General features: G+C 54.4%; 1 protein-coding gene across 1 annotated transcript; it reads left to right on the forward strand.

Moving 5' to 3' along the window:
• The first annotated feature begins 7,568 nt into the window (after nucleotides 1–7,568).
• Nucleotides 7,569–23,842, forward strand: CHRM4 (cholinergic receptor muscarinic 4). Its single transcript, XM_030483472.1, has 3 exons — nucleotides 7,569–7,745; nucleotides 20,352–20,393; nucleotides 20,890–23,842. The coding sequence occupies exons 1-3, from the start codon at nucleotides 7,691–7,693 to the stop codon at nucleotides 22,365–22,367; spliced, it is 1,575 nt and encodes a 524-aa protein (XP_030339332.1). The 5' UTR covers nucleotides 7,569–7,690; the 3' UTR covers nucleotides 22,368–23,842.
• Nucleotides 23,843–24,117: the final 275 nt, after the last annotated feature.

Raw genomic sequence — 24,117 nt, forward strand, 5'->3', positions numbered from 1 at the left:
CAGCACCTTGCTTGGGAAACAGAGGATCTGCTTCATTCTGACTGCATTAAATGGCTTCTTGACACAGCAATTGCAGTTTTCTTTACCTGCTGTGGTTTTTGCACACTTGCTGTGTTCCTCTGGGTTTTCTTCCCCATGAAGGCGTTTGTAGGTAACACTAACATTAATGGGAGCTCTACACTAGGTAAGTATATGCATGTGGAGCACAAATCCTGTCCAAACAGGAGGCTGAGCACAAATAGAGCTTTTTGTCCCCTAGCAGCGCCAGCAACTACCTCAAACCAAAGGAAATGCATCTTTTAAAGACACACATTTATAACACTGGGTGCATTAAAGCAAATAGACATTAAATCTGATAGTAGAGTGGCTGAGCTGCAGGCAGGGCTACCAGCTCCCTGCCTCTATGGGAGAGAAACCTGGGAGGCTGCAGGAAAGCCCCCAGAGGGGCTTGGGTTGGCTTGGTACCCCCAGTGCAGGGAGACTGGCAAACCATGGGGCAGGTGGGGTGGGTGGTTCGGGGTCTGTGTGGGTCTGGGGCTTGTCTCCTCACTTGGGATGAGTTTCTTTAAAGGAGGACGGAGAGAGGAGGTGGCTGGTCTCTTTTCTGAAGTAATGACAGGACAAGAGGAAATGGCCTCAAGCTGCACCAGGGGAGGTTTAGATTGGGTATTAGGAACAATTTCTTCACCAAAGGCTGCTCAGGGCAGTGGTGGAATCACCATCCCTGGAAGTGTTCACAAACTGTGTACACAAGGCCCTTGGTGATGTGATTTAATGGGATCCTGGGGTAATGGTTGGACTTGATGATCTTAAAGGTCTTTTCCAACCCAGTTGATTCTATGACTCTGTGACTCTCCTCCAGTGTGTGGCTGGCTGTACCAAAGGTGGTCTTGGCTCCACGGACATTTATAGGCTCCCACCCCTGCAGCCCCAGGGCTAGTGCACCAGTGTGTCCTGCGGCCATCCTCTCCTGCAGCTCTGCATCAGCCACTGGCACCTTCTGCAGAACCTGCAGAAACGGTACAGACTGACCTCCTGGGCTGGACCAGCCAAAACCCTTTGGACAGGAGGCTGCAGCAGCCAGGCTTTGTGCTGTGCCGGTGGTGGGGGAAGGCTGGGACCCTTATTGCGGCACAGGCACCGCTGTGTGTGAGCACAAGGGTGAGAGAGTTTGTGGGTTAATGAATTAATGAGGTAGCAAATTGGAAAATTAACTAATTAATCTGTTCAAGGGGCTTGAGCCTCTGTTGGCTTTTTCCCTGGTGGTCAGGCAGGAGGCCGGGTGGGATGATGCCTGGCCTGCATGCTGTATGGCTCCACAGACCTGGTCCATAGGCACAATGGGTATGGGGGAGATGTGCATCTTCTGCAGTGGTGTGGAATCAGCACAGGAACAGCACAACCCTCCATTTCCATTACTCTTTTTCCTCCCCTTTTTTTGTTTTCTGGGTAATAGGTGTAAAGGAAGTGATTCAGAAGCACTTTCCCCCTTCCATTACCCAGAAAACAAATAAGAGTCGCAAGAATGGGGACTGCAACAAAACAATTATATTGAAATATTTGAAGTCGTGCTTATATGGTAAATGTGACAAAATTGAGCGCAACCTTAAAATAGCAGCAGCAGCAATCGTCTAAAACACAAAAAGCAGATGATTATTGACTAAAGAGATTGCAGCACAACAGGCTGTTGTGTTTAATTCTCTCCAGAGGTGCATGCTTCCTGCGCATCCCTGAAAGCCACAACAGACATGGGCTGTGGATGCCCTTCTGCTTTTGAATGAGCTCCAGCAACCAGCAGTGCCCAGCAGCCAACTTCCCCAGGGCTAACATCAGGTGAGATCAAGTCTAATGTTTTGCCTGCCATGCTCCCTCACATGGGTTAAGGCATTGATAGTTGTGGTCAAGCCAAGAGCTTGGGTGTCTGGTGGTCCCCTGGCATTTCAAGGATGCTCATGGGCTGGTGTGACTTGCACCAGTGTGTACTAACCAGGTGTGATTAGATATTAGGAAGAAATTATTCACTATGAGGGTGCTGAGGCACTGGCACAGGGTGCCCAGAGAAGCTGTGGCTGCCCCGTCCCTGGCAGTGTTCAAGGCCGGGTTGGACACAGGGGCTTGGAGCAACCCGCTCTAGTGGAAGGTGTCCCTGCCTGTGGCAGGGGGTTGGAACTGGATGAGCTTAAGGTCCTTTCTGATCCAAACCATTCCATGGGAGTATGATTAGTCACAAAAATCTTCTTCACACTCACCTGGATTCCCAGGATGAGCCAGGGTGGCTGTACCCCATTTTCCTGGCTCTGGCTTGCCAGGAACGCCAGGGCAAGGGGTGCTGCTGGTGCCACTGTCACCGCGGCCGCTGGGGCTGCATCTGCTGCGTGGCTACACACAGTCACCCGCTCCCTGGGGCTGTGGCTCTGGCATCCTTCAGTGGTGCTAAAAATGACATTTTCCAAATAATGAAAGAATCTTTCATTACCCTGTGTCTCTGAGCAGCCCGCAAGGCTGGGCAACAGCTGAGCACTAAGTGATGTGTCTAATGCGGCTTCAGCGTCAGTATTTTTGTTCCTCTGTTTCTGGTCCAGGCATACCATGAAGCATAAGAAGATGCGGCTGTGGATGGCTCCTGGGGGCCTGGCTGAAGTGCTGGAGCACGGCTGGATGCCTTTGGTCTCCTCCTCTATCTGCAGCATGCCCTGCTCTTCCTCAGGCCCTGCAAGTCCTCCTGCCCTCTTCCCTGCGGCATCACTTGCTCCCTGCAGCGTGGTTTTGTCCCAGCATGTTTTGGGTCCTGGCTCACCCCACACCCAGGAGTGACTGTCCTCCCTCAGAGCTCAAGTCCAGGGCACTCATGGGACTGTATATACCTGCTGCTGGCCTGGGGAAAGCTGGAATGACGGGGAAAGGCTGTTTTCCTGGGGTTGGTGCTTGATGGGGGAAAGACAGACTTGTGCTCACACCATCCTGTGTGTCCTCAACTGGGAGAGCAGCCGTGGGAGGCTTCAGGCTAACATGGCCTGGATGTTTATCTCAGACTCTTTACACTGCCCTAAGCCCTTTTATGAATGCACCATCCCATGCTCCGTAGGGGCAGATGACCACAAAGATCTGTCCCCTCTCCCATCACCCACAGGGATGATGCTGGCTCAGGGGAAAAACGCATGTCCCTGTGGGCTGTGTCTCACCCACCAGCACGCACAGGGCAAGAGCCACCCATGGGTGGCATCACCCTGTTTCTTGCAGTCCTGGGCACGGGCAGGGGGACTGAGTTACTGCCCTGGCATTTAGACAGTCACCTCCTGCCAGACAATGCCAGCTCCATGCCAGTGAGTGAGGGTCTGTGAGCCTGGGGGCTCGCCTTCCACCCTGGCAATCCCTCCAGGGTGCCTGGGGTGTCTCCTTGCTCGGCCAAAAGCAGGTACAGCATCTGCTCCTGCTCCCTGTGTGGATGCTTTAATGCTCTCACTGACTGCTGAGCAAAGCCTTCATGCCCATCTCCCTCAATGGGGTGATGCTCGGGGTGGGTTGAGCCTTTCTCATTGTCACTGGCTGTTTGTTCTCTCTCTGCTTCTCCTCTCCGGAGCTGGGTTTGTATTGTTGTTGGGCTGATAGACGGATTAGCTAGCATTTATCACCAGGCTGACTACCGGAGGGTTATTAAAAGTGATTTGCAATGTAAATACTTTCATCATCAACCACATTTTCTTTAGACTAAGGTTGACTTTTATGAATATTAAAGCCATGTGGATGGGTTCAGCGGGTTTGTGGGCGTTCGTCTGTCGGAGGGAGGGGGCCTGGCTGCCTGCAGTGCTCTGTTGGGAGAGGCAATCTGGATCTGCCTGAGGGCAAAGGGATCTGGTGCTGAAGGGAGGGAAGCAGAGCATGAAAAGGTGTGTGTGAGGCAGAAAGAAAACCTGAGTGCTTTGGAGAGGGACAGAAAGGAAGGAGAGGGAGCACTGAGCATGGCACGAGGGCATCTCTCTGTGAGCAGGATGGGAGGACAAGCTGGGGCTGGGAAGGGGAAGCCTGGCCAGAGATGGTGGTGAGCAAGTTTGTCCTTGAGGCATGTGTTTGAACATGTGTTGCTTCTTCACCCTGCCATCAATGTGGGGCTGCAGGATCAAGGGTGAACCCCCAAATCCCCCAGCAGCCACAGGCTGGCATTAAGCTGTTGGAGCTGGTGCTGGCTGCTGCCGAGGCTGCTGCCTGCTCTACACTGCACGTGTGAGTACAGTTACTGGGAATCACTCAGGGATAATGGGTGGATGTTCCCTGTCGAGGAAACCAGAGTGAATGACCTGTAACTGCCTTCGCTGCTCTTCAAACATATCCATCTCCTGTGCTACTCAGTGGTGTAAGCACTCCTCTGCCTCAGGATGGCTATGGGTGGGAGTTGTTACAAGCCAAGATGAAGCATGAAGGTGGCACTTGCCACTGGCCCCTGTGTCTCGCACCCCAGGGGCAAATGAGAGAGGAGTGGCTTTGCTTGCTTCTAGGTGTTTGTGGTGCTTTGGTGTGAGGGCAGTTTTTGAGATGGAGGAGCCTGATGGAGCCTTGCCAAGTGTTAATGGCAGAGCAGCAATTGCTGATTAGACAGCAGGCACAGCAAAGCTCCTGGGCATAGCTAAAAAGAAAACAAAAAAGAAAGACAAAGAAGCCATCCAAAAATAGAGGATGGGAGCACAGTGATGGATGTACAGTGATAAAACAAAGGGATACATGCAGTTACACGAAAAATGGCCAGCTCCAGGGGTATCCCAGATCACTACAAGGTGACATGTGCTGGCTTTTACTCCCCAGGTGCCTGCCAGAGCAAGCTGCATCAGTCAAAATGTCAGGAGACTAAGACTGTCACAGGTCCTGAACCCAAAACAGAACAAGAAAGGCCCTTCCTTAGCTTGGGCCACTGAACACGAAGGTAGGTTAACCTCTGGCTTCTGCCGTGGGGCAACCACAAGTCTCTCCTGTACCATCCCACAGCCTGGCACAACATAGGTTGCCAGGGGAAGGGTTGGACCTGAGATCAGACTCTGGAGTGGAGTTACTGTTTCTCATGACCAGTGCCTATGTGACCTAAGAAAGAAGGTGATGGTCACTTTGGTGACAGCAAGAGGGGCTGGTGAAACTCGCTGGCAGGGAATGTGTGAAGATGTCGAGGCAAGAGAAGCAAGTGCTATCTCTAATTGGAATATGTATGGGGCGTTCGGGCTTTCAGAAACACTGCTTCTTCTGACTAATGAGAGAGCATAGCTCTAGGCTAAGTTAGAAGTTAAAAAGTTTTGTATTCAATTTGGTTACATATTTTTATCTCCATGACTGATCAGCTTTGGAAGAAGACTTCTTGCTGTTCATTACAGTCTTTTGTCTATCCATGGGGAGTTGTAGTTTGAAACAAGAGTCCAATCAAATAACCCAACTCAAGTGCAATCAAATTGTCTTCGAAGCAGATATTTCCTCAGTCTGATGAGTTCACCCAGAGCGTGGCAAAGGTTTTTTCACACAGGCTGAGAGGGCTGGGCTTGTTCAGCCTGGAGAAGAGAAGGCTCTGGGGAGACCTTAGAGCAGCTTCCAGTGCGTAAAGGGGACCTACAAGAAATCTGGAGAGGGACTTTGGACAAGGGCCTCTACGGACAGGACAAGGGGGAATGGCTTTAACCTGACAGAGGGGAGGTTGAGATTAGACATTAGGAAGAAATTCTTCCATGTGAGGGTGCTGAGACGCTGGCACAGGGTGCCCAGAGAAGCTGTGGCTGCCCCATCCCTGGCAGTGCTCAAGGCCAGGTTGGATGGGCAACCTGCTCTAGTGGAAGGTGTCCCTGCCCATGGCAGGGGGTTGGAACTGGATGAGCCTTAAGGTCCCTTCCAACCCAAACCAGTCTGTGAATCTATGATTATTTTTGTTATGGGGGAAGGAAGATGAAAGGGTGATATTTATTTAGGGTCAGGGCTTTGGGGTGAGGCAGGAGACTCCAATTGACTGGCTGTAGTCCTTGACAGGTTTTGGTCAGTGACTGCAAAAATGGAGTGGGCAGATGTTAAGCTGGCAAAAGTCAGTGAAGCCTCGCTGCACTCAGTGCAGTCGTGTGGCTCTGCACCAGCTGACACGGGGAAAGCTTTGTCTTCTCGCTCCTCAAAGACAGGCAAGAAAATTAATACCAGGTGACTGAACACTCACTAAAGAAATGCCAGGATCTGGCCTAGGGTGGCCAAAATAAAGACGGTGTATCTGCCTGGCTCCTGTGGCAGGGGCCTCTCGGTGTGCAAAGGCAGCGGCTGAGTGGTGGATGCAAGTGCCAGAAGGCTTTAACCTTTTCAGTGTGCAGAGAAGCACTTGGAGCTGGAGATGTGTCATCAGAGAAAATTGTCTGAATTATCTTACAACGGTCTCTCTGCTGGGATTCAGAAATGTGTCTTCATTTCCAGGGAGAAGATACCAGACTGCACGATCTGGGGAAGAGAGAGGTCACGTCTGTGAACTGGGCACATCTGGCTAACGTTTTAGATGAGACATTGACATGAAACACCAGCCGTTAGTTAAGTGATAGCTCCAAGAGCAAGAGACGTAAGAGAGGAGGGTGAGCAGGTGAAGTGGATGTGAGAACTTGTCTGAGATTGTAATCACTCAGAGGAGGGAGAAAGTGGGGCTTTTATTTGTTTATGTGTATTTATGTGTGTATGTGTGAGTCGAGCAGATGGGGAAATGATACCCATGTGTATCTGTGAGACAGAGCAAGTGAGAAGCAGAGAGGGTGGGTGAGAGAGTTGGTCTAGGTAGAAGCAGAGAGAAGGGAAAAGGTGTAGAGGGAAGGGAAGATGGATTCCCCCCCCCCCCTTCCCCCCCGTTTGTTTCTTCTTGCTTGTCACTTTCTCATAACTACAATGAAAAGAGAAAGCAGAACTGGTGGGGCAGTGACATGATTGGGAAACCACCTGCTGATGGTTTTGGTCCTGGGGGAAAACCCCAACACTGAGTGTTAGTGACAGCCCAGCAGAGTTCATCATGCGTTTCAAGTCTGCGGATGTTTGCGCCAGGATCGGATTTTAACTGTATTTTGGGGGCCGGGAAGTGCATCGAGGACTCCCTTTGCCCAGGCTGTGCTGGACCGCGCTCTGCCTCTCCCGCTCTTTCTCTCTCTCGCTCGTTGAGGCTCCGGTGCTCCCGGTATCCTGCGAGGCTGGTGGGTGCGGGAGGCACCAGGGGCTCCCGGCGGCGGGCAGCGGGGGACAGCGAGCATGGTGGGCAGCCAGCAGCGGACGGGCAGCGGGCAGCGGGCGGTCCCGGGGCGGCCGGAGCGCTCCCTGCAGCACCGCGGACAGCGCCGCCCGCCGCCCCGACGGGGGGGCCCCCGCTGCCCGGCACTGTCCCTGCTCGCCCAACAACATCTGTCCGGCGGGTCCGGGTCCGCACATCTGGGATGGGGGGACAGCTGCGTGTGGAATGGCCGCGGCTCCCTGACGTCTTTGCGGCGGGAAGGGGGGCTCACATCTAGGGGCGGCACATCTGGGAGCATGGGAGGGAGGGGCCGGGGTTGGGGGGAGGACCGGGCTGAGCCGGCAGCGCCGGGCCCTCCCCTCCCACCGCCCCTTCCCCGCCCCTCCACCGCGCACGGCGCCGCCGGGAGCCGGGAGCCGGGGGCCGGGGCCATGCGTGCCGGAGCCCCCGACGGCGCGGCGGCGTGCGCGGCGCTGCACCATGGCCGCTGAGAACGGCTCGGCGGCGGGCGGCGGCGCGGCCTGGGGGCTGCCCGGTGAGTCGCTGCTTGGGGGCTCCGTATGCACCGGGAGGGAAAAGGGGGGGCAGGGCATCCCCGCGGGCCCCCCCCACCGAGAGTCCCTGAGGGATGGGGGGGCAGCATGGCTTCAGAGTGCATGGGGAGAGGGTGCGCACCCCGGGAGAGGTAACACCCGGTCGCTCCAGGAATGGCGGGTGTCTCTCTGCCAACTTTCCCGCACTCCTGCGTCGCTCCGGGAACCCCGGCGTGCTCCGCGGATCAGAACCCCCGCATTTGGTTCGCCGCCCCAGCATGCGGGGAGTCGTGCGGGGTTGCAGCTCTGCCAGGGCGCTGGGAAGAGATCTGGCACCCCCCTTCCCTGCGCCCTTCTAAACCAACACTGCTCCTGCGATCTGTGGTCCAAGGCACCTCAGATCCCTCAGACCACCTGGGAACTGGCCCTGTCAGCACCCTGCCACGGGCACACGAGCACCCTGCACCCCCGGGGGATGCCGAGTGGGAGGATATCTGCTCCCCCAGTGCTTCCTTTTGGAAGAAGGCTTGTTTTCTGAGCAGGAAACTATCTGCACTCTTGCTTTGCTTCCCTCTGTATTCCAACAAAAGCAGCAGGGACAAGATGCCACGTCTTTTGGATACTTTGTCCCCATGCTGGACAAAACCCCTCTGGCCCTTTGGCCACCTCCCAGGACATGACTAGGCGGAAGTTCCCCACCTCTCCACAGAGCCCTTTGCTGGGTTGGGCATTGCAAGGGGGACAGCTCTTGCCCCTCTCTCCCTAGATGTGGGTCCCATCTGCCCTTTAGCCCTTGCTGGCTCCGCTGCACCTTCCCCGCTGGTAACAGCAGAGATGCCCCGTGCCCTCTGTTGGTCCATCATGGAAAAGAGCCAGGCAGCCCCACCCTTCATCTCTCCCAAAATAATGACATGGGCTTCAAATCAGGGAACAGTTCTTGTCATTTTTTTACATGAAAGTAACACTGTAATGCTCTATGTGAAAGTAATGCTCTTCTGCCCTGCTCTCAACCCCTCTGTCTGTGTTACAGCCACGTTTTCTAGCTGGTCTTTGCAAAGCCAAGGCTGGGGAGATGCTTCCCAACCTGAGGAACAGCTAGCATTCCTCTGTGCCCAGCTGGCAAAGCTGTTGGGCTCTGCTTGAGCGTTTGTCATGGGTGCCTTGAGGTGACTTGGACGGCTCAGCTTCTCCTGCCACTACTTGTGGGATGAGCAGAGGGGCTGGAAAGGCCAGTTCCCACCCAGTGGGGTGTCTTGTTGATGTCTCTCACCATACTCAGATACCAGGGTCCTAGAGCCCAGGCTTTCGGTGAGGCATACCAGTGACAACGCTCATGTTGAAATCCCAGGCGACTGCAAGATGCTTTTCGCTGTCACTACTGCTGGGCATCACCGCCTGCTTCCTAACGCCTTGACTTCTGCAATGTGAGCACCTGCTGCTGCTCTCCAGCCTGGACTAGGGGCCCGTGAGGCATCCCAGCAAAGAGCAGGGCATCCAAGGGGTGATTTCACCCATACGGAGACCCTAAGAAATAGCGACCCATCCCCAGTTCACCCCTCAGCGAGGCTGGTGCCCAGCGGGCAGAGCCCCTGCATAGGGATGGGAGCAGGGATCTGTCCCTGTGCATGGCAGCCCCCGGTTCCTGCAGGAGTGAAGCCAACGTGCCCTTGCTCAGAGCCAGCAGCAGGTTCCCAGGTCTGCCGGATGGAATGACAGCGGCCTGGGGAATGACCTGGGGAGCAGGCAGCATGAAGCTGGTGGGAAGAGGAGGAGGAGGAGTAGGGATACCAGTAAAAGCTGTTTGTTCAGTCACACGAGGGGCATACCACCTCAGTGGGTCAGTCTGTTTCTCTCATAGAAGAGGAATTAACTGCAATGATTAATTAATGCTGTGATCCAATTACTCTGAGTTTGCAGAAGGAGCATGGTTTGTCTCTTAAACTGTCCGCAGGAAGATGCTATTGATGTCAGGTTTTGTCATGGTTGGGTTTGTTTGTTTGTTTAGGGTTTTTTAATTAAAATGACAAATATCTCCCCAGGAAATAAAACAACAACAACAGAAAAAAGGACAAAAACAGGGAATAAATAAAGTGAAAGCAGGAGGAGCGGCTGATGCAGTGCCCAGCACACCATCTCTGCTTGCCCTGCTGAGCCGCAGCCAGCAGCACCCACAGAGGTGAAGAGGGTTGGTGAGTGCCCGCCAAGGTGGCAAATGCAGCTCTGCAATAGCAAGAGGAGAGGGAAATGGAGCCTGTTTGCAAGGGGCTGCTGCTCTCTGCACAAACGCAGCTCCTCTTCCCGCATACACGTAGTATGCAGCAAGAGTTTCATGTGCACAAGCTGGCCCCTTCTGCTTGGCATGGTAAATCAGGGCTTTGATGGGCATCTGGGAGAAGCAGGGTTGTCCTCTGTTCAGTCTGACATGGAGCTCTCCAGTAAGACAAGGGAGGAGGTTTGCTTTGCATTTCAGCATCTGTTCTGGGCTAGCTCTAAAACTGTGTCTCTAAAGGACATGTTTCAGGGAGATGAAGGATGCAGGGTGTGGAAGTGGAAGTTTGGACCAGTTCATTCCGACCAACTTCCCTTCCTCTCTTCATCCCTCCCCAAGCACCCCCACTGACTGCTCCTTAGCCTGCACTACCACAGCACCCACCAGTGTGCCAGGCACCAGTGGTGGTGCAGAGGACCTGAGCAGGGTTGAATCCTCTGCAAGCTGGTGCTTGGAGCCACGCTGAAGCCATCCCTTTCCTGAGGGATTGAGATACCAGCCAGAAAGCAGACACCAGTTTCTAGGAAGACTCATGCTCATTCTGCCCAGGGCCCCGGCAGACTGGATAATGAGGGTCTTACTGCGCGCCTGTCACCTAACTCATAGTGGAGAAGTATCCCAGCCTTAACCCTCCCCGCGAGAGCACTGACCCCCACAACATCCCTTTAACCCTCTAGGCATGGGAAAGGCTCGATGCATCCAGACCTTGATCGTACCAAGGTTGGCCCTTGTGCTGTGTTCAGACCAATTCATCTGCTGCAGCTTCAAGAAGGAGTGGCATTTCCTGGACAAATGAAGCTGGAGCAAGCACTTCCCGGGCAGCCTTGCCCACTGCACCAGGGTTTTGCTGGTGCAGAAGCACAGGGTGGATGTCTTGCCAAGAGATCCCCGCCTTGATATTAAGGTTTTAGCAGCAGACACACAACCAGTCCCTGTCCCTGCCCCGGCAGACACAAGGATATCCACACCCTGTGTGTGTGTTGGCATCCATCCCACCTTCCCTACAAGTGGATGTGCTGGTCCTCTTTGGACTTGACTCTGGGTCAGGACAACATCATTTGACCTGGCTTCAGGCCTTGATTTCCCTGGAACAGTGAGCATGAGCAAATGAGGGTTTGCTGGAGACACTCCCCAGCCCAACCCCTTGTGTGCTGGGCACAGCTGCTCATGACTTCACCTTAGGGATGTTCCTGGGACCCTCCAGTGATGCCTTCAGCCCAGAGGCTGGACCGCACGGAGGAGGAACTCCAACAAAGGCTCAGTTTATAGCTCATAAGATATAAGTTAGCTAAGAAAATTACCTTCATCAGCCTGACCAACCCTCCAAACAGTCACTGCAGGCACTGAGCCTTGTCACTGACAATGCCCCAAACCATTGCTGCAGGTCCTGCGAATCAGAGCTGTGGGAGCGACACCGTCCCTCCTGTCTTGCTGTGAGCCTGTCTCCGTCACCCCTGCGTGGCCTGTGCAGTGTGGCTTTAGTCCTTCTCAGTGCCCAAGTATCCTGCTCCCTTCCCACCCCAGTGTTAGACAGGCTGAGCCGTGCTGGTGCAGAGGACCCGCATGCACCCGGGTACTGTTTCCATGACTCAGAGAGGGCTGCAGAAGGCCACGGGGAACCACAAGGCTATTTGCTTGTCTCCAAGAGCCTTGCAGAGGAGTTTCATCCCAGGTCAGCTGGCGCAGGAGGCACAGCAGCTGGAAGTTTGTCCTTTAAAGGCAGGACTCAGTGTAAACCATGGAGCTCCTCAGCCAGCACTATCAAGGCTGGCTGCACTCCTCTAGCCAAGAAAACCAGTCAGAGAAACAGAGAAGCCCCCTGCTACCAAAATTGCTATTGAATCTAATTTATTTTATAGCACCTTGCAGCTTGGCAGAGGAGGCAGCGGGGGCTGGCACCAGGTCCCTCAGCTGAATGTATCTGGAGAAGAAGGGTGCAGGATAATGTGCTGTCTGCAGGGATAAGGCTCATGGCAGAGTCGGGTTGTGTCGGCCAGTTAACGGGTTAACCTCTCTGGGCTCTTTAAGCAGAATTAGATTGATTCATCTATGGGAAACTCAGCGCTCCAGTTGTGCAACACTGAGGTCTGAAAACACCACTGTGCAAACACCATGTCCCGGGCCCTCGTGTCCACTCCCGGTCATGGGGCAGCTCTCCAGAGGCTCGCATGGCGCCTCGCTTCAGTGACCCCTCGATCCCAGACCTTCCCCATGCTGATGCTAATGTTAGCAGGGCCCCCCCGGCAGCACAGCGGGCTGGCTCTGCGCAGAGGGACAAGCATCCTTATGGGATCTCTGCATGACTGAGATGGGAAGGAGCGTACCCGGCATCTCTCCGTCTCTAGTGCCTTGGGGGTAGTTTGGATCCCTGCTCTGCTGGCAGTTATGTCATCTGCAGTCCAAATTAAAGCCAAAATAGTATGTATGTGTGCACAGAGAGGAGTGGAGAGCAACAAAACCCTACTCGCATCAGCCTTCGCCTGACAACAGGCGCGAGGTGCCTGGGCTTGGGGCTGCCTTTCTGCAGCTCTTAGGAGCAGTGCCTAGCACAGCCATCTCTAGGCTGCTTGCGGAGCTCAGATCTAGCTCATAAGTGATGCCCGACTTGTGAAACCCTCTGCTACCCTGTGCAGCCACAGGCAGTGAGGTGGCTAAACCCCTACCTAGTGCTGCAGGGAGTTGGTGGGATTTGTGTAGGGCCATGTTGGGCTGGGGACCACTATCCTGTGGTGAGAGGTGAATCCTAAGCGGAGCAGGAGAGCTGCAGCCCATAGAGGTTTCCAGCCCCAGCATGGCTCCCGCTCTGCCCAGAAAGGAGCTAGTGGGATTATCCAGGGAAGGCAGCAGGGAGAGGTTTGCATGAGGTCTGTCCCTTTTGGAAGAGTTTCCTAGGGCTCTCCTGTGTGGGGGATATGTAATCCCTCCCTGGCAGCTGAAGGTATTCCCATCTCCTTCCTCTCCACCCCTGTGTTCTCCCTATGGACCAGGGTTTCATACCTGCTCTCCTTCCCTAGCCCCCACACTTCACATGCTGCCTGTCCATGCCCTGGGCTCCCCTGCCCACTTTCTGCTGCAGCTCCTGTTCTTCACTCCGTTGCCTTGCTTATGCACAACCTCCAACACTAAACCCTTCGGCAGGTCTTGTGGCCAAGAGGGGTCTAATATTTTCAGTTTCCTTTTTCGTTAGCACCCCAAAGCTTTCCTTCTGCTCCCTGTCCCCAGGACTAGGGCTCTGTCACATCCACATCCACATCCATCCAGCAGTGCCCTTGCCCAATTTGTGCCCTTGGTTCAGGGCATCAGCTCTCTTTTCACTCACCCATTGCTCAGCTGACTTATTCATGCTCTCAAAGCCCCACAGAGCCTCATCCTGCTGCATGGGACAAGAGGCTGGCACCCGGGCAGGGTGGTGGCATGGGAGATCAGGGCTGTGCGGGGCAGTGGCACAATGAGGAGCTTCCCTGCAATGGGCTTCCCCAAATAGGGGCTGAGTCCATCCCCAGGCAAGCCCTGTCCTTGTCCCTAAGGCAGGGAGAGGTGCACTTCTAAGCAACCAGATCTGGCATCTTGCAGCTCCCTGCCCTCTTGCCCCAGTCCATCCTCCAGCACCGTTTCTCCCACAGGCATCTGATCCCAGCCACTAACCTCTCCCTGGAGAGAGCCTGGCTAACCCAGGCAGGCACTTGTTGCTATAATTCTCTTGCTCCTTCAAGGGGAAGGCAGGCCAGCTGAGCCCAACGCCCTTCCCTATAGGACCTGTAGCTGCAGTGGGGTTATTTCTGCTGTGTTGCCTTGAAACAGCTGGGTCCTATCAAAGCTTCAGCCCAGGGATATAAAAGAACGTGAGCATCTCTCAGAGGCAGAGAGTATTAATGCAGTAGATGAAGTGTGGCTCTAGCTCAGCTGAGAGCCAAGCACCTTCCTGGCTCAACAGTATGGGCTGAGCTTTGCCACCAGCCCAAAGCTGCTCCACTTTGGGGGGACAAGGCAAAGGGCACAGGAGGGAGGGACTGTGTCCCCCCTAGCCTTGCTGAGGGACCCTACTGTGGTGAGCCTTCTGCCCCTGTGATGTTACCCACTGGAGCTGGTGACTGTGGGAGCTGTGGGATGGACACAGCAGGGTAAGGCTGGACTTTGGCTACAATCACATTTGCCGGGCACGCTTGCTGTTAGTGTTCCATAATAACTGATAGGTTATTTATTGGGCCTAATAATTGGGTTATAGATGGTTAATCAATTGTCAGTGGCCAGCGTACAGGCTGGCTATGTATAGGAGTCGCTTAACCCCTTAAAAACACTTTCTCACCAATTTCCTTCTTGTTTGGTAGTGCTGTGGGTCAATGGTGTGCAGCCCTGTATGATCCAGGGCATCTTAGGGGTACAGGCAAGCGGTGGGGAGGCAGCTGTGGGATGCTGGACTGGGCACTATTTGTGTGAGTGGCTTGTAAGTCATCACTCTGACCCTTCTTGCAGCTGGGTGCATGCCACCATGGACGGGGTGCATCAGTTTTGCTTCAAAACCCAGCAGCAACCAGCTAGTTTCAAGCAGCACAGGGAGCTCCTGGCTTGCTTGGGGTGGTGGTGGTGAGGTTAGCTGACTGCAACGCTCCCTTCTGGCCTCAGACACAGCAAATGTTCAACGCCTGATGCACAAACATGTGCTGAGCTTGGGAAAGTGTCTCCAGCCCCTTTTCCTTCCCCAACAACCCTCAGCTCCTGTGCCACTGACCTCACTGCTGCTCTGGTAGCTCCAGGAAAAGCCATCAGACACTCCAAGCTCGAGGGGACAGAGGAATTTGCTTTGTGTCATGAGAACCAGTTGAAGAGCAGAGGAAGAAAGGGGAGTAAATTGTTTATTGGAAAAATAAAATGCCCAGATCCACCCTATGTGTTACTGCAAGACCAAATTCCTCTGGTGAGATTTCAGATCTTCTCTGGAGCAGCATAAGGACTTCAAGGGTCCATCGACTCTCTCTGTGCTGGCTCCAGAGACAGCCCTGCCATCCCAGTGCAGCAAATCCCCCTGGACCCTCACCTCCTTCCTGCTTTCCCGGTTGGTTTGTTGCCTTCATCGTTCCTAATGGGGAGGCACGGAGTGGTCTGGCACCAGGCAAAGCACACCCCGACAGAGCAAACCCAGGCTAATCCCCTGCCAGGCACAGGCCCTCTCCTTGATCTTCTCCCCATGTGTTGTATTTCTAAGGTGCCAGTTCCTGGTACCTTGGAGCATTATTTTCACGCTTTGAGGGGTGTGAATCTGTCAACCAGAACAATCCTTCACTAGCTGAAAACTGGTGCTATGACTCAGGGACTAATTAATGGCTATTAGATAACGCAATTAGAGCTGAAAACTGTCACCCCTCTCTGAGTGTCCCTTCCCTTTGTGTGCAGGAGCCATAAACACAAGTATCTGTTCAGCATCTTCTGTCCCTCCTCCCCTCAGATTCAGGTTGTGGCTGCACTAACCGCCCAGTCCCACATCCCATCAGCAGTTTGACAAGATAGAACTAATCCCATTAAGATGTTCACCCTCTCGGCGCTTCTAGGAAAGCCAAGACAAGCAGAGGGCCGACAGCAGGGCTGGGAGGGCTGGCCCTGCTCTTTCCAACAGTGGTGCCAGAGCTGATGTGCCCTGACCCCAGCCCTGTGCACTCAGCCAGAGCAGGGGGTGATGTGTGCCTTCCCCTGGGCATGTCCCCGGGAGCAGATCACACTCGGAAACCTCTGTGAAAGTGATGCTTTCTCTAATTCCATTCCTTCCCCTACGAGCACCTTCTTTCCCTGACTGGTGTGAGCTTGGTTTCTGGTGGCAATGCTTGCTGAGTGTGCTGGGTGCGTGCACAGCCCTGCCCATTCCCATAGACCTTGCTTCAAGCTACATGTGGACCAGCTGTGACTCTGCTCCTACTCCTCCTGGCCCTGAGGATGGGGATGGTATGGTGGCAGTGACAGAGCAGGGTGGTGGTGTGAGGGACAGGGGCCATGGAGGGGCACAGGGAGGGTGTATGGTACAGGGAACAGAGGCAGGGGACACTGGGGCAGTAGGGCTGCTTGCTCCAGGAGCTCATCCCATAGCTCGAGGTGCCACCATCTCATGGGCGTATGTGAACACCAACCTCTCCTGCTGCCTGCTCCATGCTGGTGGGGAGATAAGCGGGGATGGGCAGGAAGGAGCAAGACCCCCTGTTCCACATGGGTTGAATGCTCAGCAGGCCACTCAATGGAGTGCTCCATGACAGGGTGTCGTGGTTTAACCCAGGACACAGGGCTTTCTCCTTTCCTGCCTTGTGATGTGCTCCAAGGCTCTTTGCAGGGGCTGACAGGCTGAAGGCTTACCGGAGTGACACACAAGGTGTGCAGCAAGGAAATAGCAGGAGCACTTCACCATGCCCTCAGACATCACCCTGTGACTGAGGAGGCATGGGCAGAACTGGCTTTGATCACTTGCTCTGGAGCCATCTCCTTGCCCTACAGTGATGACATCTCGGGCAGTGATGTGGTGGCATCTCAGGCTGCTGTGCCAAGTGCTGCCCAAAATAGGTGGACCCTACCCAAATTACAACCTTTTCTGTTTGGATCTGTGGCTGCCTGTGCCTCGTGTCTTCATCCATAACATTCAAGATGTTGGGTGGGAAGGGAAAAGCGATTCCCTGTCTTGAGGGCATGCTTTCTGAACGCTGCGGCAGCACAGGAACCCTTAAACCGAAAGATGCTGTCGGTGAAGATTTAGAGGCTCCTAATGACTTTGACGGAGAGGAGAATACCAGCCATAAATCACTGCCAGAAGTCCTATGGAGGGAGAAGGCTGGTAATGGAGCTTGTAGCTGGCTGGTGAGAGCAGGTCTGAGAGAGCACCCACTGAGTGCTGCAGACAAGGCATGGTGTGTGCAGGCTGAACAGCCAATTGGTGTCTCAGGTAGGGGCCTCAGCACCAGGAGCCCTTCTGAAGTGTCCTCTGGGCTTTGCCAAGGCTGCATCTCCTCCCCGGCTATGGTGCCAGCATGGAGATGGGGAGACAAAAGGGGATAGAGACAGAGAGGGCAATGTGGGACAGGGGGCATGAGGGAAGGGAGAGGAGAAATGTGCTCCTGTAGGCACAGAGGAGAGAGATGGGCACTGGAGGGCATGGGGGAGGCATTTAGCTGAGACACCCCAGGTCTGGAGAGGTCTCTTGGTTTCTGGGGGCTCCACAGCACTGGGGACAGTGATGCAGCTGGTGTGAAAGTGGAGATGGAATCACACTAATAAGTGTGATTCCACTGCAGCACTGCAGCTCTCCTGTGTGCTCCCTCTGTCCTCAGGCACATCCTGGGGCACAGGCAGAGCTGGTGCTGCCCAAGGGCTATGCCTCCACCTGGGTCCTCCCTGCACAACCTCAGTGCTCTTCATCTCAAAGGCAAACAGCAGGATCTATCCCCAGTGCCTATGCAGGCATGACCCATGGCTTGGTCAGCCAGTCTGAGACCTGGTCCCAGCTCTGGACTGAGCTGCCTGCCCTGCTCAGTGAGCTCAGAGGGGTTGTCAGGGGCAGAGGACAGAGATAGCAGGATGGAGAGAGCAGAAGATGGGGAAAAAGGAATGCCCAATAGGCTGTGGCATGGCAGAAAATAGCCAGAGTGTTGGAGGTGAGGGTGAGCTGTGTACACATCTTCCAGCTTGTTGTATGTCTGTGTTGTGCGTATCCTCGCACCCTTAACCACTATCAGTCCCCCTCCTACCCTCAATAGGGAGATTGCTTTATACTTGCCCTTCAGTGAAGGCTCATTTTCGAAGTACTCGTTGAAGTCCTTCACCCTGCGGCTGCAGTTGTGTCTCAGCCCATCACTTTCCAGCATGACCTCTGGGTGGCATCCGAAGGCGAGTGAATGGGGCCACGCCAGTGTTTTCCTCCTTCATTTCTGTGACCAGTTTTATGGAGTGGAATGAGATGGACTTTTCTTACTTGGGGCAACTGAGAGCGCAAACCTCTGTCAAGGCTGGTAATGAATTAAATGCACTTAGATGAGGATGCTGGTTCATGAACTGAAGTGGAAAAACTGAAACCCTCATTTTAGCAGAGATGAAGGAAAGGTTTCTTTTCAAGATTTTCAAATTCTTCCTGGAAGAGCTGGGGTAGATGTCTGCTTGATTGCTAGCTTGTCTGATTGGTTTGATTAGCTGTTACAGGAATGACAGCTAAATCTCCCCATCTCACCAAAGCGAAGAATTTAAAACTCATTTCAATTGTACTGAAACCAACCCCCAAACTGCCACAATTATATATTGCTAAGCCATCTTATACACTTGTCACCTCTTCTTGCATCCTTGGCAGAGTGCCTAGGAAGGATGGCAGCAGAAAACGCTTTCACTCTCCCTTTATGCATCTCTTCCCCTTGCGTTGGAGCTGAGTGCGAATCTGGGCAGTGCCACAGGGCTTCCTTGCCCCATTAGTATTTTGCATTTTTGAAGGGTTTCTTGCTTTTCAAAGCACTTCATGGGCCATGTGTACCAGGCGCAGAGGATAATGGTACAGATGCATTTCCCTGTCCCTCACACACTTCTTTCCGCTGTGTGTGTAGGCAAAGCCCAGCCGCTGCTGCAGCTGTAGCCTCGCTAATGGAGAAGCTGCCGTAAGAGCTACGTTGGTTCCCCAGCTTTAGCATCATAGCAGCCGTGCTCTCTTTTTCTCACACCTGCATCTCTTTAAAAAGCTGTTCTATTAAACCCTTGGCTGTTTGCTGATGGCAAGCATTGTGCCGATGCTACCCTCAGCACAAATTTCTTTTAAATGACTTTACAAATACAAACTGGTCCCAGAACCTGCCAAACCTTGCTTTGGAGAGGCGTGCGTTAATGTTTACACATTTAGCATGTCTATACATTTAGCATGTTTATACATTTAGCAAAATCAGCCTCAGGAGTCCCAGGTGTTTGGATCCAGCATCGTCACCCAAACCAGCTCGCAGAGACCTGCTGTGCCAAGTGCTCCTGCTGCACACTCTAGTGTGAACACACAGCTCCCACTGGGCTACCAGCACCAGCGCTCATGGGGCAGTGGCCCAGGCACTGAGTGGAGCTGCTGGAGGCACTGTCCTGGCTGGGCTGGTAGGGTCAGGATGTCCCTAGCACCCAAGGTAAGGTGAAGCCCAGCAGGTTTTGGTGTCTGGATGGTGTGAGTAAAGCAGGTCTGATGGGAAGCTCCTCTGTCCTGCACAGCTCCCCAAGTGCCTTTGCTTCTCCCTCCCCTTCCAGGAAATTCCCCTTCATAGAATCAGAGAATGGTTTGGGTTGGAAAGGACCAAGATCATCTAGTTTCAACTCCCTGCCGTGGGTCTCGCACTGGACCGTGTCACCCAAGGCTCTGTCCGACCTGGCCTTGAACACTGCCAGGGATGGGGCAGCCACAGCTTCTCTGAGCACCCTGTGCCAGTGTCTCACCACCCTCATAGTAAAGAACTTCCTTATATCTAACCTGAACTTCCCCTGTTTAAGTTTGAACCCATCACCCCTTGTTCTATTGCTACAGTCCCTGATGAAGAGTCCCTCTCCAGCATCCTTGCAGGCCCCCTTCAGCTACTGGAAGGCAACACATCAATTTTGGTCCATTGATTTTTCACTTTTAAAGCCCATTCTCCTCTTACCTTGGGGGTTAACCACAGGCATCTCCATTTGGATGAGGACACTCTTTCCGTCCATAATCCTTGTCACCTTTCATAAATAATTCCATTCGGCAGGCTGAGGTGGCTGGCTTCACCACACACATCTCCACGGCTGGTGTAGCTGCAGCTGCAGTGTGATGCGGGATGGGGGAAAGGGACCAGCATTTGCTGGCATTGTTGGCTGATGGGCTGGAGCCCATGCAGCCAGCTCATGCAGCCCTTCCCTCTCCCTCATCTGTCGGGGCTGGGCTGTGGACTAGGCCAAGCCAAATTAGAACCATAGAATCAACCATGTTGGAAAAGACCTTTAAGATCACCAAGTCCAACCGTTCCTCCAGCACTGCCAAGGCCACCACTAAACCATGTCACTGAGGGCCTCATCTACACTGTTTCTGAACACTTCCATGGACAGTGACTCCACCACTGCCCTGGGCAGCCTGTTCCAACGCCTGAGCACCCTCTTGGTGAAGAAGTTGTTCCTAACATCCAATCTAAACCTCCCCTGGGGCAGCTTGAGGCTATTTTCTTTTCACCTTTTACCCAGCTTCACCCTTGTTTGGGTTTTCAGCATCTGCCTCCAGGCAATGTTACCCCTTCCCCTTCTGTTGGGAAGGTTGGTGCCTGCCTTTAAGACACCTTGGGACTCTCATGAACTCCTTGGGCTGAATCTGTAATATAACTTCTTGTTTTCCCTGTCCCAGATTTCATCTTCCAGAAGGAGCTGTTTGCTGCCAGAGACACAGGTGAGCTGAGAGGACCATGGCATGGGCTTTGTGGGTGCTTTGGGGATGCCAGTGGGACATGCTGAGGGCACACCATAAAGCTGCTCTTGTCCCTGGCGCAGGGCACTGGCTCTGTGCTGTGCTGTCATAGCAGCAAGTGCTGTACATCACCACTCTGCTCCACATCCCCCTTTCTCGCGCAGTCCCAGGGGCATCCTGCTGGGATGGGGTGCCTGGCCCTGCAGAGAAGCCCTGGCCGAAAGGGCTGTCCCCAGCTCTGTCCCTGCTCTGGTCCCTGCAGCCCCATGTGTCTCCTCCATTGCTAAATGGGGGGACAAAAAGTGCCTTTAAAGGCACGCCTGGAGGAAGCTGCCATGGCAGAGAGAAGCCCAGTAACATCAGGAGATCTTTCAAGCCAAGAGCAGTGCTGGCCCGGGGAACCGAGGAGGCAGCAAACGCTGCCAGCACGGGCTGGCAGATGTCATATTCTCCCTTTCTGTCCCCACTCCCCTTGCAGACCCCATGCACAACTTCTCTGCTCAGCCCTGGCAGGCGAAGATGGCCAACCTGACCTACGACAACTTCACCCTGGGCAACCACTCCGAGGTGGCCATCCAGCCTCCCACCAACTACAAGACAGTGGAGCTGATTTTCATCGCCACGGTCACTGGCTCGCTCAGCCTCGTCACGGTGGTGGGGAACATCCTGGTGATGCTGTCCATCAAGGTGAACCGCCAGCTCCAGACTGTCAACAATTACTTCCTCTTCAGCCTGGCCTGTGCAGACCTCATCATCGGGGTCTTCTCCATGAACCTCTACACAGTCTACATCATCAAAGGCTACTGGCCACTAGGGGCTGTGGTGTGCGACCTGTGGCTGGCCCTGGACTACGTGGTGAGCAATGCCTCTGTCATGAACTTGCTCATCATCAGCTTTGACCGGTACTTCTGTGTCACCAAGCCCCTGACGTACCCGGCCAGGAGGACCACCAAGATGGCAGGGCTAATGATCGCGTTCGCGTGGGTATTGTCCTTCATTCTCTGGGCCCCTGCCATCTTGTTCTGGCAGTTCATTGTGGGCAAGAGGACAGTCCCTGAGAGGGAATGCTACATCCAGTTCCTCTCCAACCCGGCGGTGACCTTCGGCACGGCCATCGCTGCTTTCTACCTGCCCGTAGTCATCATGACAGTGCTGTACATCCACATCTCCCTGGCCAGCAGGAGCAGGGTGGGGAGGCACAAGCCTGAAAGCAGGAAAGATAGGAAAGGCAGGTCCCTCAGCTTCTTCAAGGCCCCCCTGATCAAACAGAACAACAATAACTCCCCCAAGAGGGCCACAGAGGTGAAGGAGGAGGTGAGGAACGGCAAAGTGGATGACCAGACTTCAGCACAGACAGAAGGCACTGGCCATCAGGAGGAGAAGGAGACATCCAACGAGTCCAGCACTGTCAGCATGACCCAGACCACAAAAGACAAGCCCACAGCGGAGATCTTGCCAGCAGCACAAAGTCAGAGCCCGTCCCACCGCCGGACGAACCCGACTTCCAAGTGGTCCAAGATTAAGATCGTCACCAAGCAGAGCGGGTCTGAATGTGTCACTGCCATCGAGATTGTCCCCGGGAAGGGAGGAGCCTCTGACCGCAACTCGCTGGCCAACAGCCGCCCGGCCAATGTTGCCAGGAAGTTTGCCAGCATCGCCAGGAGCCAGGTACGGAAGAAGCGGCAGATGGCAGCCCGGGAGAAGAAGGTCACCCGCACCATATTTGCCATCCTGCTGGCCTTCATGGTCACGTGGACTCCGTACAATGTGATGGTCCTCATCAACACCTTCTGCGAGACCTGTGTACCCGAAACAGTGTGGTCCATCGGCTACTGGCTCTGCTACGTCAACAGCACCATCAACCCAGCCTGCTATGCCCTCTGCAATGCCACGTTCAAGAAAACCTTCAAGCACCTTCTCCTGTGCCAGTACAGGAACATTGGCACAGCCAGATAAACTGGCACTCAGGGACCACTCTTCAGTAAGGTTATGGAAGCCCTTCCCTTTGCCTCCTTTGCCAGGGGGTGTCCTCTGCTCCCCACTCACAACAGTGCAGACTGTGCAGTGATTGCAGATGATGCTCTTCATCCAGTGCTGACAAAGGTCCAAGACACCGCTGAGCTGCAGCTCCTTCCAGTCACACTGGGCCTGGGGACTAGCCTGGGGAGCCAGCAGGAAAGCCAGAGGCAAGAGGAGGAGATGTGGTCACCAGGAGCCCTCCCCAGTATCCTGCTCTTGAGAGGTTAGCCAAATGGCATCAGTGTTTGTCCTAAGACTGGATGCCTCTTCTCCCCCCTGGATGACCATCTCCAGGACATCAGAGCTTGTCTGCATGCAGACGGCCCAATGCTGGATGCTTTCAATAGGCTTTTAAACCCTTTATTACCCAAGAAATGACAGGGCCAAATATTTGCCAGCATCTTGGACCAGGCTGGCTCAAGCATGGACACAGGGAGTCCTGCTGGCCCAGCCAGGCCTCCTCCCAAAGCAGTCAAGATTGCACCCTACCAGATGTGGCAAGCTCTTTCCTCTCCCTTGAGAGATACCATCAGACATCCTCACCAAGGGGACCGTGGGGGGGATTGTTCCCTGGACTTCGTCTCCGCTCTCCCCTTCATGCCCTTTCTGCCTTCAGCCAGCAACTGGCTGGACAGACAGACAAACCAAGTGTCTCACTCCTGGTGAGGAGCATGAAACCCAGTCTCCTCCTTCAACAATGGAAACTAAACTGCAAAGAAAAGCAGTGGTGTGGTGCAGGACTTCAAAGCCCCGAGGGAAGGTGGCCCTTGAGAAGTGGGCAGCAGTGACTGAAAGTAACTGTCCTTGGGAGAGATGGGGGGTCAGGAAGAGGGTCTGCAATGTGGTCGAGGTGCCCTGTGTCTCATCAGGGCCAGAAGCAAGCCCCAGCTCTCCCCATGGTGGGTGTTGGAGGCCTAATGCACAGCTTTGGGGATGGCCCCCAGCCCCACAGGGTGGATCCCAGAGAGGCCAAAGGAGCCAGCTGCTGAGCTTTGTAAATGGACATAACCCTGTCGTTGGTGTTGTGGTGGAGCCCTCAGCATGCGGGCTTCACCCAGCACCTCCTGCCCCATCCCACCGGTGTGTGCAGCCCAGGAATGCTCCTCAGCCTGTCCCAAAGCCGGGTCTCTGCAAGCCTTGGTAGACACGGCCGGGTGCAGGTGAGGGATGGAGCCACACTGACACTGGCAAACACTGTGTCCATATGTCCTTCCTGTCCCCATGCCAGGGCGATGCTGTGCAAGCTGGAGCAAGGCTGCTGCAGCGCAGACAGACACCCCGCCACTGCCGTTAGCACCAGTCACATAGCTGTGCCCAGAGCGCCTGGTGGGCTTTGGGGTTTGGGATTTTTAAACTGTTACAACCACAGCCCAGCCCACCTTGATGAATAAAGACCTTGGACCAGAAACCCAGTGGCCACGGTGTGAGGAGTGAATGAGTCGTTACCTGGTTGATCCTTCCCAGTGTCACCCACTGGTGACATCTCCTGCAGTGCATGGGTGGCAGCCCCATCCCTCCTGCTGAGATGGAGAGGGGACAGCCTGGAGTGCTGATGAGATGAGGGCATAAGGTCTGACCATGTGCCTTCTTCAGGACTACATGTGTGTGGCACCCAAGCCGCTGCCACCAGACTTCACTGCTGGTCCTGGTGGCATTGACGGAGCTGGGGTTTGCAGGGGTTTCAGCA

The sequence above is a fragment of the Strigops habroptila genome, chromosome 4, assembly GCF_004027225.2.
Source record: "Strigops habroptila isolate Jane chromosome 4, bStrHab1.2.pri, whole genome shotgun sequence".
NCBI classification, from domain to species: Eukaryota; Metazoa; Chordata; class Aves; order Psittaciformes; family Psittacidae; genus Strigops; species Strigops habroptila.